Raw genomic sequence first — 13,820 nt, forward strand, 5'->3', positions numbered from 1 at the left:
TTCAAATCAAGACTTAAATGCCTTTCTGCAAAACATGCTTTAGTCAAACACAGGTTATTGGGTTCAATGTAGGGGTGATGGTAAAATTTTATGGCATGTGTTATGCAGGAGGTCACAGATGATCTAATGATCCTCCAGCTTTAAAAAAACTCCAAAAACTATGAACCGTCTTTAACTTGACTTGTGTGAAAATTACAAACTGCCTTGCCTTCACTAGGATTGTCCTTGAAGTTGGCTAACTCAAGTTCAGAATAGATTTTTCCTTCCAGAAAAGGCAGGGCCTTTGTCGCTGGTTTTACCTTTACTTTCCTCAGAATCACTGCAGAGTGAGTCAAAGTTTCTTAAACGGACCCGAGGATGTCCCTGTTCAATCCTCCTTATTGTGGCCCAGCACTGTGGATGCTGACAAACAGTCATATCACAGATGGTTTCATCCCACTGGCTAACATCTGCAGTCACCATCTTTGCAACCACTCAGACACTAACAAATAGCAGTAAAATGGCAATACAGGACATCTGAATACTCTGCAAAAACAGAATTGAGCACAGTGAGAAATGTTAACAAGAAAGAGAATCATCTAGACTGCCATAAAATAACAGCACTCGAAGTGGTCAACATTTTCCCCCGCATTACCTGGGTTGTCTTCATATGCACTCGCTTGAGGGACTGATTGGGACAGTTTGGCAACTGTGACCCTAGGAGCCTCTTAATGCCAACTGTAACTCACATCAGGCCTGACACACTCATTACCCCCAACACAGTGTTGTCATAATATGCATCTAAAAGATGTTATGTAAGGTATCATATGTAAATTGGTAACACGCTAGTCCCGAACATCATTGCTTGATGGATGAATGGTTTGTGTACAAAGAGTTATATGTGTGCTAGAAATGTTATTAAAATATGTTTTGGAGGCAGTACATAAACTCAGCCTGCCCTAGACAAAGGAACATGCGCTTACTCATGTGACCATCTTGATTACAGGCAGAGGACAATGAAAGAACATTTACATATAATGTAAACAAAGCTAACAAGCAGAGGAGACAGTTTAGTGATCACACCTGAGGACAGAATTTGCACCCCAGGAAGCCTTCCTTGCTCTTGAGATACAGACAATGGACTCTGGGAACTAAAAGGGGAACAAAAAGGAATTTCTGTTATCCATCACTTAGGAGACATGGGAAACAGCACCCTCTGAGCCTCTGAAAAGTGGATCCTCCTATCTGAATGGCTGAAGTTGCTGGTAATTTGATTAAGTGAGAAACCTGCTAAGGCAAAGATTGTAACTTGCTAAAATTAAGTTGTAGTCACTAGTAGACAGCGTGTTTTGTTTGTAACTGTACCGGTCTCTTTTCCTCTTAGTATCACTTAAATCTCTGTTCTTTTTAATAAACTTATTCTTAGTTTTACAATAAGCCATCTCAGTGCTATTATATTGAAGAATAGAGTGAGTCCTTAGCTAGCCTTACAGGCTGGCATGTACATTGTCTCTTTGGAGGCAGCAAATTTAATAGTTTCTGTGAGTGTCCTGCGAAAGGGACTAGACATTACAGAGAGACATCTCTGGGGGACTCGGGATCACTGATTGTTACATGCAAGGCACAATTAAGACTGACAGAGTCTTGAGGAGTTTGCTAGTGAAGCAGACAGACCAATGTGGCAGGAAGCTGACACAGTCTAACGTCCAGCAAAGCTCACTCTTGCTAAGGTTGAGGGGTAACACAATGGCTTACAGTTCTGGGTGTCCTGAGCAAAATGTCACAATAACCTGGCACTTCGCCCTAATGACTGCATGTTATGCTCCAGATGCTAAACTTTTATTTAAAAAAAAAAAAGTTTCTAGTCCTTCTGGTTATGAAGGTAACTTTACAAATGTGAACAATACAGAGACTGCTGCTTTAGATCTTGTCTACCATGGATTTTTTTCCCGCTAATGTATGCACTTTGATGTGGCTGTGCAGGTGTAATGCACCAGCACAAGAAGTGACTTGCATTAGTCTGAATTCAGGGTGAGCGTCACTGCCGCAAGCCACTTTTTACACTGGTGTAGTGAATCTGCACCTAGATGTTGCACAGGTGCATCTATATTGGTTTAGCTACACTGGTGCAAGATACAGCCACCATGGACAAGCAAATAGCTGAAACAATAGCTCAGGGATGCGCCTCATGAGAACACAGATTAACACTTTTAAATTCTATTAGTTGGCTAAGGGGCATTTCAAATGCTGTTAGCTTACATGTTTAGTTTTAAATAAATCACCTTTATTTCCCTTCCAGACAGGACCTTGGTTAACTATTTCACTGCTGATCAAAGCATATAAGAAAGAACAGATACAATCATGTTATGAAGATCTGCACAATCTGCTATGAGAGGTGCCTAGTAAGAGTGTCATGAGTCAGTCAAGTTTGGGCTGTGATTATAGTTTGAGACACTCTCCGTCACTGTTTCTATTCCAATCTGACCTCTGCACCAAAGAGCAATACATAGCTGCTTCCTGCTTTTTATTCAGACTAGCAGAGAGGGAGCACACAAAACACAGCCTCCCTCTGAGAAAACAGTCAATCAAAATAACTTCTGCTAAATCCTCTTGACCAGTGGTTCGCAACCTTCTTGAGTGTGTGGACCCCTTTTCAACCTCCAAACATTTAACGGACCACCACATGCTACTAGTTTTATTTGAAATTGTACATTTACTTGGTGAGGATGTTCTAATTTTTCTTTTCAACAGATCCCCTGTAGTAGCCTCGTGGACCACTAGAGGTCCGCTGACCACGAGGTTGGGAACACAGCTCTTGAACACATGGGATGGACCAGGCCAATGAGGAAACTAGGATCAACACCATGCAACCAGTCAAAACCAACCAACCCAGCTCAAAATTCAAAAAAGTAATGCAAAAATTTGCTACATTTTCAGTCATCTCAATAGCAAAAAATGTCCCTGCAAAATTGTGCCAACAATATTAACAAAAAAGTTCTGCAAATGTCACTAATATTGAAAAGACAGATTTCTATGGAGAAAAGCGCCAGTGACAAATAGTTTACACAGCTCTCAATGTCACCTTTGACAAAAAGGACTAAAGAAAACAAAATACTTCTTCCCTCCCACCCTCTGGGTCTTGATCTGAGTTTACTCTTTGTTTAGGATGATCAAAATGGGTGTAACTAATTAGATGAAATTAAATGAAGGAAAATTTAGACTAGATATCAACTATAATTACTTGTTAGTAGCATCCAATAGACCACAGAATAATCTCCCACAGGGTATGCTGGAGGCTCTGTCATTTGAGTAATTAAAAAGTTACAGTGGACAAAGCCCTGAAGGCATGGATTATATGTGCCGAACAAGTCTTTTCTAGCTCCAGCTTCAGCAGCTCTGTTCATTGAGCGCCCTTTAAAAGACTCTCATGAGGGAGGGAGCTGATCAGCTTAAGTTTCTCTGCTGTAGCTGGACCTGACCTGAAGACAATCTCAGGGTTTATGCAGCCACCTCCAACTGGGGTTCTCAGCGCAGTTTAGTTTAGTCTTTGATGCAAGGCCATAGACATGCTCCGGCTGGCAGCGGGCACTGAACCGGGAGGGGCGGGGTGCTGGCCGGGGTGATGGACTGTCACCTCTGCGGATCAGTGAGGACTAGCCACACGCAAAGTGTGAACATCCAGCCCGGCTCGGCCCGACTCTCCCGGGCTGAGCTGACAGGGCGGTGGGACGGGCCCGGCTCTGGGCAGGAACCCAACCGGCTCCCAGGGCAGCCGCACCTACCCCCCGCTTGCACTGCCCGGGGACGGGCATCCCGGAGAGGCCGATGCAAAGACACAGCCGGGGGGTGCGAGGCCCTGACTGGAGCATCGCGCGGTGTGAACACGGACGGGGCAGGGCGGCCTCCGGGGCGAGGAGCACATTGTGCACCGGCCTCGCCCGGCCCGGCCCGGCCCCAACGCCAGGGCAAGCCGAGGGGCGGGGCCCGGCCGCACAGCCGGGCCGGGAAACTGAGGAACGCACCCGCCGGTAACTCTGCTGCCGCTGCTGCTGCCGGCCACCCAGGCCTGGCCCCGCCCAGCCCCTCCGGCCGCCGCCGGCCCCGCGCTGCGCTGCGGGCGGGAGGGAGGGAGGCTGAGGCCGCCTCTCACCTGCCCGCCCCGCCCGCGGTCCGCCGCAGCCTCGGGCGCCCAGACTCCGCCCCGCTCGGGCCCGTTACCAGGCAACACCCCCACGCGCTCGGGGAAGGGGAGGAGATGAAAGGGAACGACCGCGGTGCACGCCGGGAAAGGTCGCTCGCTCGCGCAGTGCATGGTGGGAGGGGTCGGAGGTGAGAGGTCAGTGGCTGGGCGCGCGGGTTTGTCTGCATGCGGCCGGCGGTCACCTCTCCCCGTGAGTGCGGGGGCCCGGCCAGTGCGGGCCGCTGGGGGGCGAGCAGCGTCGGGACTGCCCCGAGTCCGCCCCCAGAGCGAGCGACTGACTGACTGACTCCCCCGGGCCGGCGCGGACCGCCGCCGAGCTGGTCCCCGCTCGTTCGCTGCCGCCCTCCGGCGGGGCTGGGCTGGGCCGGGCTGGTGCTGACCCCTCCGCCGCCGCCCTCGGGTCCCCGCTACCAGGCTCGCGCTGCCCCACTGCCCAACGGCAGAGCCGCGGCGGGCTGGGCTGGGCTCCCCGTCCCGACAGCGAGGGGGCTGGGCTGGGCGGGGCCGGCAGCGGACACCGGCAGCGTGTTTCCCTTCCACGCCTGCCTCGGGGCGCAGCTCTGCTTTGCAGAGCGGCTGGGAACCGACCCCGGCTCCCTGCGATTCCAGATCTGCGCAGCTGACAAGTCAGCAGGTGGCTGCTCCCTCCGCCAGCCCCGGCTACAAACTTCCTCTGGGATCCGAGAGCCAAGTCAGGGGCTGGCCTGCCTTTTCAGCCGCACCTGCCAGTAGAGAGCCTGCAGGTCCTGCGCTTGCTGCGAGCTGAGGAACCCCTCGGTTGTGGTGGTTTTTACTCGGGTGTAACTAGATTTAATAGCTCTCTTGATAATGCACAGGAAGTTAAGAAAAGGAAACCCAGTGCAGTCAATGTTAGCTCTCTTGGTTCTGCAGAGTTTACAGGAATAAAGAGCAGTAAAGGTATTTTTCAGTAATCGGCAGATGCCAGACTGAACACACAAGAGCCAGAACTGCTGAGTAAGATGGTGCCACGTTTATGTGAACACTTTGCATAGCAGAACTGCTTATGACTGTTTAATAGTGAAGCAAGTGTTGGTGTATACGCAGAGCTGTTCAGCAGAAAAAATATCTGATGACTAATCCTCATTTTAGTTCTAGGTGTTCAAAGATGGCAGAAAGACCAGAAGACTTGAACCTGCCCAATGCTGTCATCACTCGGATAATTAAAGAAGCAGTGAGTATCATCCAAGACATAAAAGCGTTCAAGAAGATTGAAAGGCTGGAAACCTCATATGTGCCTGTTGCACAGAAATTGGGTCCTGTGCTGTGTATTTTTAATTTCCTTTTGTGTTGGAGAGTCAACAATGGTAAAACAGTTTAACAGGAAAGCTATCAACTTGAAATCTAATCATTTACTAAAAAAGATAAAAGGAAATTCAGGTCTTATGCCTGCTCCTAGTGCCCTGCCAATTCAGGTGGTTTTACACCTTTTCTTTTTAACATTTGTTTTCTGCCCCTTGTTGGTGTGAGAGAGACCTACCCAAACAGGGAAATCTGATTATTCATGGTAAAACAAAACCCTTTATGTCAAATGCTTACGGTAAATTGGGAAAAAATAGAGAAATGGTTTTGTGTAATCTTTCTTTTAGGTATTATTTATTAGAGTAGTAGGTAAAACATTTTCTGGTGGAAATGTGGTTTTTGTTTATTTGTTTGTTTGTTTTTAAAGTTGTAATTCAGGGGTGGCCAAACTGTGGCTCGTGAGCTGCATGTGGCTCTTTTACAGTTAAAGTGCAGCACGCGGAGCCCCCTATGTGCCCCCTCCCCATTCTCCGCCTACTAGACTGGGGTGGGGAGTTCAGAGCTTCTGCCCCGTGGCATGGGTGGTGAGGCTAAAGGATTCTGCCCAGTGGGGAGAAGAGTTTCAGGGGGGACAGTAAATTTGGCCACCCGTGTTGTAATTTAATAAAGGGATTAAAGCAGCAAATTCTGGGTCGTTTCCAACTATTCCAAGTACAAAATCTTGCATTTTATTTCCAGCTTTAGTTGGTATGAGGGATACTTTGTCATGTCATTTGCTGGGTTGCAGTTGTTCTACTTTTTAAAATCTACCATAAAATCTTTTTTTATTTAAATTAAAGATATTTATTCTGTTCAATGCCAAGCAAACTTTATCTGAGCTGGCAAAGAATAACTGACTACCTATTGAGATGGAAGAGAGACTGGTTTCTGACAGATAAACTGTACCGGATAAAAGGGTTTTTCCCTGCCTACCCCTCATACTGCAGAAGGTGCTTCTTCCACCTCCCCCCTGGTATCTAATGTTTCATGTATTGCCACATTTACCATGAACCTGAAATAATTCACAGTGCTGGAAAATGTTTGGATTCTGCATAGCCACATACTATGGTGATGGGCAACCATTGAAAAGCTTAAAATAGTTAGTTGTAAATTTCTTACAATAGTTTCAGTGCTCTGTAAATTATACATGCCTGAACCAGCTCCCAAAATAAGAGCAGAGCAAAGAAGGAAAATAGCTACTAGATGAAGTGCAGTTCCTTGCTGGCAAAGGAGATGCAGTACGTCTCAGTCATTAAGTTGATGCTAAGCATGTTCTTAGCCAAAAGACCAAGACGGATCAATGGATAGATGCTACACGGTATAAGAATATCCTTTTAGGTTAGGAAATTTGACCACTATTAAATAGACGAAGATTGAGGCAGATGCCAAGTCCACCGCTGCTACAAAAGTTACTTTCCCTCTATCTTCTGGTTGTGTTCTTAACTATGAAAGGGCTTAGCCAGGTCAACCAGCTGCTTCTTGTACTTAAATGTTTGATGTATCTGGAATAGTTATTATTATTTGTATTATTGTAGCGCTTAGGAGCCCAAATCATGGGACAGGATCCCATTATGCTAACCGCTGTACAAACACAGCACAAAAAGAAGGTCCTTGTCCCAAAGAGCTCACAACCTAAGACAAGAGGTACCAGCTGGATATAGACATATGGAGGAGTACAAGGAAACAATGAATGACCATGAGTAATGATGATGAATATTAAGTTTTTTATAGGCATTCTGGCAGTGGAGAGTCTTGAGGAGGAGTTTGAAGGAGGATAATGAGATGGCTTTGCAGATATTTAGAGCGAGCTCCTCCCAGGCATGAGCAGGGGAGAAAGCACAAAGGGGTTCATTTGAAAATCTAACATGCTGGTATTATGGACAAATCAGAGGCAAGGGTCAACATCTCCGTAGTGAATGAGAAATGATAGGTAGGGTGGGGATGGATTGTTAAGGGCCTTCAAAGTTGAAGCTAACTATCTTACGTTTGAAACATTAGCGAAGGCGGAGCCAGTGGAGGGATGCAAAGAGATGGGTGACCTGGTCAGAGCAACCAGCTAGGACAATTATCTTTGCAGCGGCATTCTTCTAGCCCAGTGTTTCTCAATTCAATTTGGCCGCGGAACCCTTTTTAGCTTCTGCGGGTCCATGCAATACCCTCCGCTGAAAAATCCGGGACATCTTCCCCTTTGCGGCGGCGCGGTTTCAATTTTTCACAGAACCCTGAAATTCATCTCGTGGAACCCCAATTGAGAAACACTGTTCAAGCCTTATGTCATGGATTTACAGGATCTGTGTGATGCCCCAGCTTTTAAACAGGCTCTTGAAGAAACCCTTCAATGTGTCAGACTCCCAAGGGGTATCACTCGTCCTTCAGGGTAGGCCACGCAGACTCACCACCTCTTACCCTGAGCATCTGGGCTCCAACACCCCTCCAACACTGTCAACTCTGCCCACCAAGTCCAGCTGACATAGACTCCTGGTTAGAGACATGTACACTCTTCAGGGACTAATGCATTTCAGCAAGTATTTGCATTAACACCCAGGCAGCACTTTCAAAACAGAGTAGGATTCATTAGTCAACTGGAACACAACATTGGAAGTCCTTAGCATAGAGAAGTGAAGGTTAAAGCATAGTCTATTCTGGTCAAGCCAGAGCAATTCACCAGCCAAGCTGTAGTGAACTCTATTTCAGGCTCTGTCTCCCTCTGATTCCTTAGTCAGACCCAGGAGAGAGCAGCCAGCCAGCCTCTTGCAGAACCAGAAGTCCACCCTTATCCTCTGCTGGTCATTTGTCAGTCCTTTGCTCTAGGCTGGGATCTCTGCTCAGCTTCCCTGCTGAGAAGGGGTGGGGAGACCTCTTCCTATTTGTTGCTGTTTCCTAGGTGTCATTGTTTTGGTCGTTGGGGCTTTACCATTGTCTCTTTGGGATTCTGCACTGATATGGAGTCACTTTCAGCAGGTTTCAGACAGTTCCTTATGACCCTATTCACTGCAGCCCCGACAAGAAGGTGACCCCCACATCTGATGTTCTGCACTTTCCCTGAGAGCAGACTTCACATTTCCCTCCACTGGGTAACAATGCAAAGTGCAGAGGGAAACTGAGGCACACATAGGCTTAATAAAAATACTATAGAAAATTCATTTTCTTACACTTATTGTTGACTGCAAACACTCTCAATGACTTGTCTGAACTGATGGCTTTCAGTCCTTTCAGACAGGAATTGATAGCTTCCAGATCAATATGACTTGAATTTCCTCTGATAAAATGACATTTCTTTTTTCCCAGCTTCCTGATGGAGTAAACATTTCCAAAGAAGCTCGGAGTGCAATATCTCGAGCTGCAAGTGTGTTTGTGTTATATGCAACATCATGGTAAGCATCGATACAGTGGACCATTTGATCTGTAGCTAGCCTTTTTGTTGGCTCTCTTGGAGAGAATTTTTGCAGTAGCTGTAATGAAATGCATTTTATGCAAAGCTTCTTAGTTTGTAATCTGACCTTTGTGTAATATAATCTTATCAGACACATAGATGAACACAATTTAGTGGGGAAGAGTCAACATGGTTTTTGTAAAAGAAAATCATGCCTCACCAATCTACTAGAATTCTTTGAGGGGGTCGGCAAGCATGTGGACAAGGATGATCCAGCAGATATAGTGTACTGAAACTTTCAGAAAATCTTTGACAAGGTCCCTCACTAAAGTCTCTTGAGCGCAGTAAGCTGTCATGGGATAAGAGGGAAGGTCCTCTTCTGGATCAGTAACTGGTTAAAAGAGAGGAAGCAAAAGGTACAAATAAATGGTCAGTTTTCAGACTGGAGAAAGGTAAATAGTGGTGTCCCACAGAGGTCTGTACTGGGACCAGTACTGTTCAACATATTCATAAATGATCTGGAAAAAGGGGTAAACAGTGAAGTGGCAAAATTTGCAAATGATACAAAACTGCTCAAGAAAGTAAAGTCCAAAGCAGATTGTGAAGAGTTACAAAGGGATCTTACAAAACTGGGTGACTGGGCAACAAAATGATAGATGAAATTCAATGTTGATAAATGCAAAGTAATGCACATTGGAAAACATAATCCCAGCTATACATATATAATGATGGGGTCTCAATTAGCTGTTACCACTCAAGAAAAAGATCTATCTTGGAGTCATTGTGGATTGTTTTCTGAAAACATCCACTCAGTGTATAGCGGCAGCCAAGAAAGATAACAGAATGTTAGGAATCATTAGGAAAGGGATAGATAATAAGAGAAAATATTGTATTGCCTCTTTATAAATCCATAGTATGCCCACATCTTGGATACTGCGTGCAGATCTGGTTGCCCCATCTGGAAAAGATATATTGGAATTGGAAAAGGTACAGAAAAGAACAACAAAAATGATTAGGGGTAGGGAAAAGCTTCCATATAAGGAGAGATTAATAAGACTGGGACTTTTCATCTTGGAAAAGAGACGACTAAGGGGGGATATGATAGAGGTTTATAAAATCATGACTGGTGTGGAGAAAGTAAATAAGGAAGTGCTATTTACTCTTCATAATACAAGAACTAAGGGTCACCCAATGAAATTAATAGGCAGCAGGTTTAAAACCATTAAAGGAAATATTTCTTCACACAATACACAGTCAACCTGTGGAACTTCTTGCCAGAGGATGTTGTGAAGGCCAAGACTATAACGGGGCAAACAAAAGAACTAGGTTAGTTCATGGAGGATAGGTCCATCAATGACTTAGCCAGATAGGCAGGGATTGCTGTTTACCAGAAGCTGGGAATGGATGGTGTGATGGATCATTTGATGATCACCTGTTCTGTTCATTCCCTCTGAAGCACCTGGCATTGGCCACTGTCGGAAGACACGGTACTGGGCTAGTTGGATCATTAGTCTGACCCAGTGTGGCTGTTCTTATGTTCAAAAAGAGTTTCTTGATTAAGTAGTATGCTGCCATTGTAATTTACTATGCGGGTCTGTAGTGATAAATCAACAGAGCAAATCCTTTGCTTCTGCATCAGTGGCCGGTATTTGCTGCTTCATAATGCCCTCAGTTACTTGTGCAATATATATATATATATCCTGGGGGCCTAGGGAGGTGGTGGTGGATTACTTCTTATCCCCTTCATTGTCCTGAACTATCACATTTGATTTACCTTTCTCACTACACTTTATCATTTTTCAGAAAACATTGGTCATAATGTTATAGAGCCTTTTTATAGCAAACATTAATTTAAGTAAGGGACTCCTTGTTCTTGTGCTATGTGAACCCACTATAACTTTATGATTTCCCTTCTGCGTGTTAACCTAAGTAGACTAGGAACTAACTATGTTTCACAGTGTGTGTTTAAATGTACTCATTCAAGTGTATAGGATTTTCCTTCCTCCTGCACCTAAACTGTCTGTTTAAATCTATAGCAGTTGAAATTCAAACATCCCTTTAAAATTAAAAGGTACACTATCAAACTGAATGCTAAGGCAACTTTTAAAAAATGAATTCAACTACACTTGTTGTAACTACACATTTGTTACACTTATCCTTGAATCCCTCTGCCACTTTTTATAGTTTTATAGCCACATTTAAATATGTATTTTCTTTCTTGGTACATGCGTGAAAGACCCACATAAATGGAAAATCCCTGACGATACAGGGAAACCATGAAACTAACTATATACCCAATGCACAATGTAAACAAAGGTATTTTTTCCTTAGATTAAATATAGTTAGAATCTTGCTCAGTCATCTAGGTATTGCTTATATAATAGTGATTAAACATTTCAGAGAGCTGTGATTTTCTTTTAAAGTTGGCTCTGTCCTTTTAAATAGCTAGTTGATATTCATTCTTCTCCCTCTCTTTAACTAGTGCAAATAACTTTGCAGTGAAGGGGAAGAGGAAAACACTGAATGCTGGAGATGTCCTCTCAGCCATGGAGGAAATGGAGTTCCAGAGATTCATATCCCCTTTAAAAGAAACACTGGAAGGTAATATGTTCTTTAAATTTACATAAAATTAGTCGTAATGACATTAAGTCCTGTTTACCTAGAAAGTTGGACATCCAACACTTATGTTCCCTGTATCATCTTTTTTTTTTAATGCCAGACATTCTCCATTGCAATTTCTATGGGGATAGATGAACACGTAGTTTAATAGAACTGATATGATGCAGTTTCATATCTGATGAGCGTTGAGGATGCACCTTTGTGACTCATCTTATCTGTCTTCCCCCATCACTTCTGTCTAGATGGAGTCTTGTGTTCTGCATAATGCACATGAGCTCCTGTATCCTTCTCGCCATCTTTCTCAACACTTGACGTAACTTCCTGTGGGGCCTGTCACCACAGCTCAAATAACAGGATGGGTAGCTACATAAAGAGGTTCAGTGCTCCATTTGTTGTAAGCCTGGAGAGCAAGGGGAGACCCTGTGTCACAGGAATGGGGACTACTTTTAGGTTGCCCTACAATGGATACATTGACATATGTATGTCCAATTGTAGTTCTCTTGTTCTGTTAGTGTACAGGCGTGAGCAAAAAGGCAAGAAAGAAGCAAGAAAAGACAAAGACAAGAAGGCAGACTCTGAGGAACAAGACAAGAGCAGGGAGGAGGAGAACGATGATGATGATGAACGGATGGAGGAGGAGGAACAAAATGATGATGAAGAGGTGGATAACTGAGCTTCCTGGAGAGACAGACATTCACATGGGCTGGGCTCTCTTCCTAGGGATATAAATACTGTAAATCAACCGTGTTGTGTCCTTTTGCTTTCCAGTTTCCAGTAAAGCTCCATGCACCCTGAAGAGACGACACAGCTTCTTTAGTGGAAAGGCCACCTCTCCCCCATTGCATGGGGCACTTAGTTGTCACGCATTCCCCGGATTCTGAAAAGCCACTGATATAAATGACTGGTCTTTAATACTGGATTTGTTCTGCACTGCAAAATGGAATTTCAAAGATTCTCACTGGGAAAGCTGTGCCGGAGAATCTGCAGAGAAGTGTTGAATTAGCTTGTTTTGCTAACCAATTCTGAGTTTGAATTTAATAGGCCTTAGACCTGTTGCGTTTAGGTTATACGTAGTGTGTTAAGAGGGGTGTCATAATGGCTTAGAATGCTGAGCACAAGGGTTTTGTATAACGGGGTGTTATGGTTGTCTTAGCTGGATCTTTTCATTCTGACTGTGCCTTCTCTTTCCAAAGGGACTGACAGTCCCACCCGGTTTGGTTTTGACCTCAGGCAATACTGCTGTCCGCAGGACTGACTCTTCTGCCCAGGATCAGTCAAAGAACTGTACTATACTTCTGTAACATAACTTAATAGCAAAAGTGCTTATTTTTGTTTTTTAAAAAATACTGAGAAACTGACAGGGTTTTAATAAAAATACCTGAAAGAAAACTAACTGCTAAGAAATCTTGACTGTGTCCCAAGTTTGGATTGAGTTTCTGTCAAACCACTTCCCAAGGTAAAGTGGATCAGGCCTATGGTAGTTCAATGGAAGCATCATCCCAATCTAATTTTTTTTTCCCTATTTGTAGTAGTTTTGGTTTTTCAATACTTGAGGTCTTGCTCCTGAACACCTTCCCCTTTCACACATGGAGAAGGTACTTTGAAGAATTCATCCTTTAATAATAACCCAATTCTTTGTAGTCTTTAAGGAAGAACTTAACCCTGCTATTTGACCTAAACTAAAATCTGATGAAGAAAAGTTGGGAAAACTTTAAGTTTAAAATTTTAAAAATTCACCAGTTCTGTTGATATGCCATTTAAAATACGAGTGAGTGTTTGTATGAAACAGCACAGCCTTGTTTTTTGCTTCTGCTGGAGCAACAGAAATATAGCAGACATTGCAGGAGCTGTGCCGCCCTCACATTGCTACAACTGTGATAGCTCCTACCTGCAGAACCCCAGCTGAAGGAAGTCATTGTCTGACAATCAGCAAACAGTTCTTACTCAGCTGCTGCAGGACTACAGATTTAAAACAATTGAAGTTGTGACCACATCTCTGAAGAAGTGTTCAGTTATAGAAGGAGATCTTCCTCACAGCTCTGTTTTTCTTTTGTAATATATACTTGAGCTCCATCCCCTGGGAGGGAACAATATTTTATTTAAATAAAAGCCAAGTTCTCGACAGAAACGGGTCCAGTGCTTATTTCCTCCAGCTAGCAGTAATATAAGTTATATTCAGTTACACAGCCATGAGCCTGCCCGTGCAGCTGAAGACAGGTGCAAGCCTTGCATAAAATTGCTAAAGGAGTTGATGATATAAGAGTGGTTTTAATTGGGCATGTCCTCAGACTTCTGCTGTGATCCAGTCATAGGGGCCTGGATCCACAAAGGGACTTGAGTGTTGCAAGG

General features: G+C 44.3%; 2 protein-coding genes across 8 annotated transcripts in view; one reads left to right on the top strand and one right to left on the bottom strand.

The window, feature by feature from the left end:
* RGS3 (regulator of G protein signaling 3) overlaps positions 1–1,253 on the bottom strand; it is a 193,338-nt gene extending 192,085 nt beyond the window's left edge. For 2 of the 3 annotated variants that reach the window (XM_067561511.1, XM_067561510.1), the window contains exon 1: positions 300–606. In XM_067561511.1, coding sequence (XP_067417612.1) covers positions 300–462 — 163 coding nt within the window. In that variant the 5' untranslated portion in view covers positions 463–606. Of the gene's footprint in view, positions 1–299; positions 607–1,062 lie in introns of those variants that run through there. The other variant, XM_067561509.1, reaches the window with a different exon arrangement.
* Positions 1,254–4,286: 3,033 nt separating this feature from the next.
* On the top strand, positions 4,287–12,860 carry POLE3 (DNA polymerase epsilon 3, accessory subunit). 5 transcript variants are annotated; one of them, XM_067561525.1, is made up of 6 exons: positions 4,287–4,308; positions 5,291–5,372; positions 8,768–8,853; positions 11,335–11,453; positions 11,984–12,132; positions 12,240–12,860. In XM_067561525.1, exons 2-6 carry the CDS (start codon positions 5,307–5,309, stop codon positions 12,264–12,266), a joined length of 447 nt encoding a protein of 148 aa, XP_067417626.1. In that variant the 5' UTR covers positions 4,287–4,308; positions 5,291–5,306; the 3' UTR covers positions 12,267–12,860. The 5 variants fall into 5 exon arrangements, with proteins under 5 accessions (XP_067417626.1, XP_067417627.1, XP_067417629.1 ...); XM_067561528.1 differs by having other exon boundaries at positions 4,298–4,315; XM_067561527.1 differs by having other exon boundaries at positions 4,299–4,370.
* The last annotated feature ends 960 nt before the right edge of the window (positions 12,861–13,820 follow it).

The sequence above is a fragment of the Emydura macquarii genome, unplaced genomic scaffold, assembly GCF_026122565.2.
Source record: "Emydura macquarii macquarii isolate MOO-44397 ecotype Brisbane River unplaced genomic scaffold, CSIRO-AGI_Emac_v2 contig_2417, whole genome shotgun sequence".
NCBI classification, from domain to species: domain Eukaryota; kingdom Metazoa; phylum Chordata; order Testudines; family Chelidae; genus Emydura; species Emydura macquarii.

Coding starts and splice junctions, on each gene's coding strand:
- POLE3 (XM_067561525.1), top strand. CDS start 5,307: ATGGCAGAAAGACCAGAAGACTTGAACCTGCCCAATGCTGTCATCACT. Junction 8,854..11,334: donor GTGTTATATGCAACATCATG/GTAAGCATCGAT, acceptor CTCTTTAACTAG/TGCAAATAACTTTGCAGTGA. Junction 11,454..11,983: donor TTTAAAAGAAACACTGGAAG/GTAATATGTTCT, acceptor TTGTTCTGTTAG/TGTACAGGCGTGAGCAAAAA.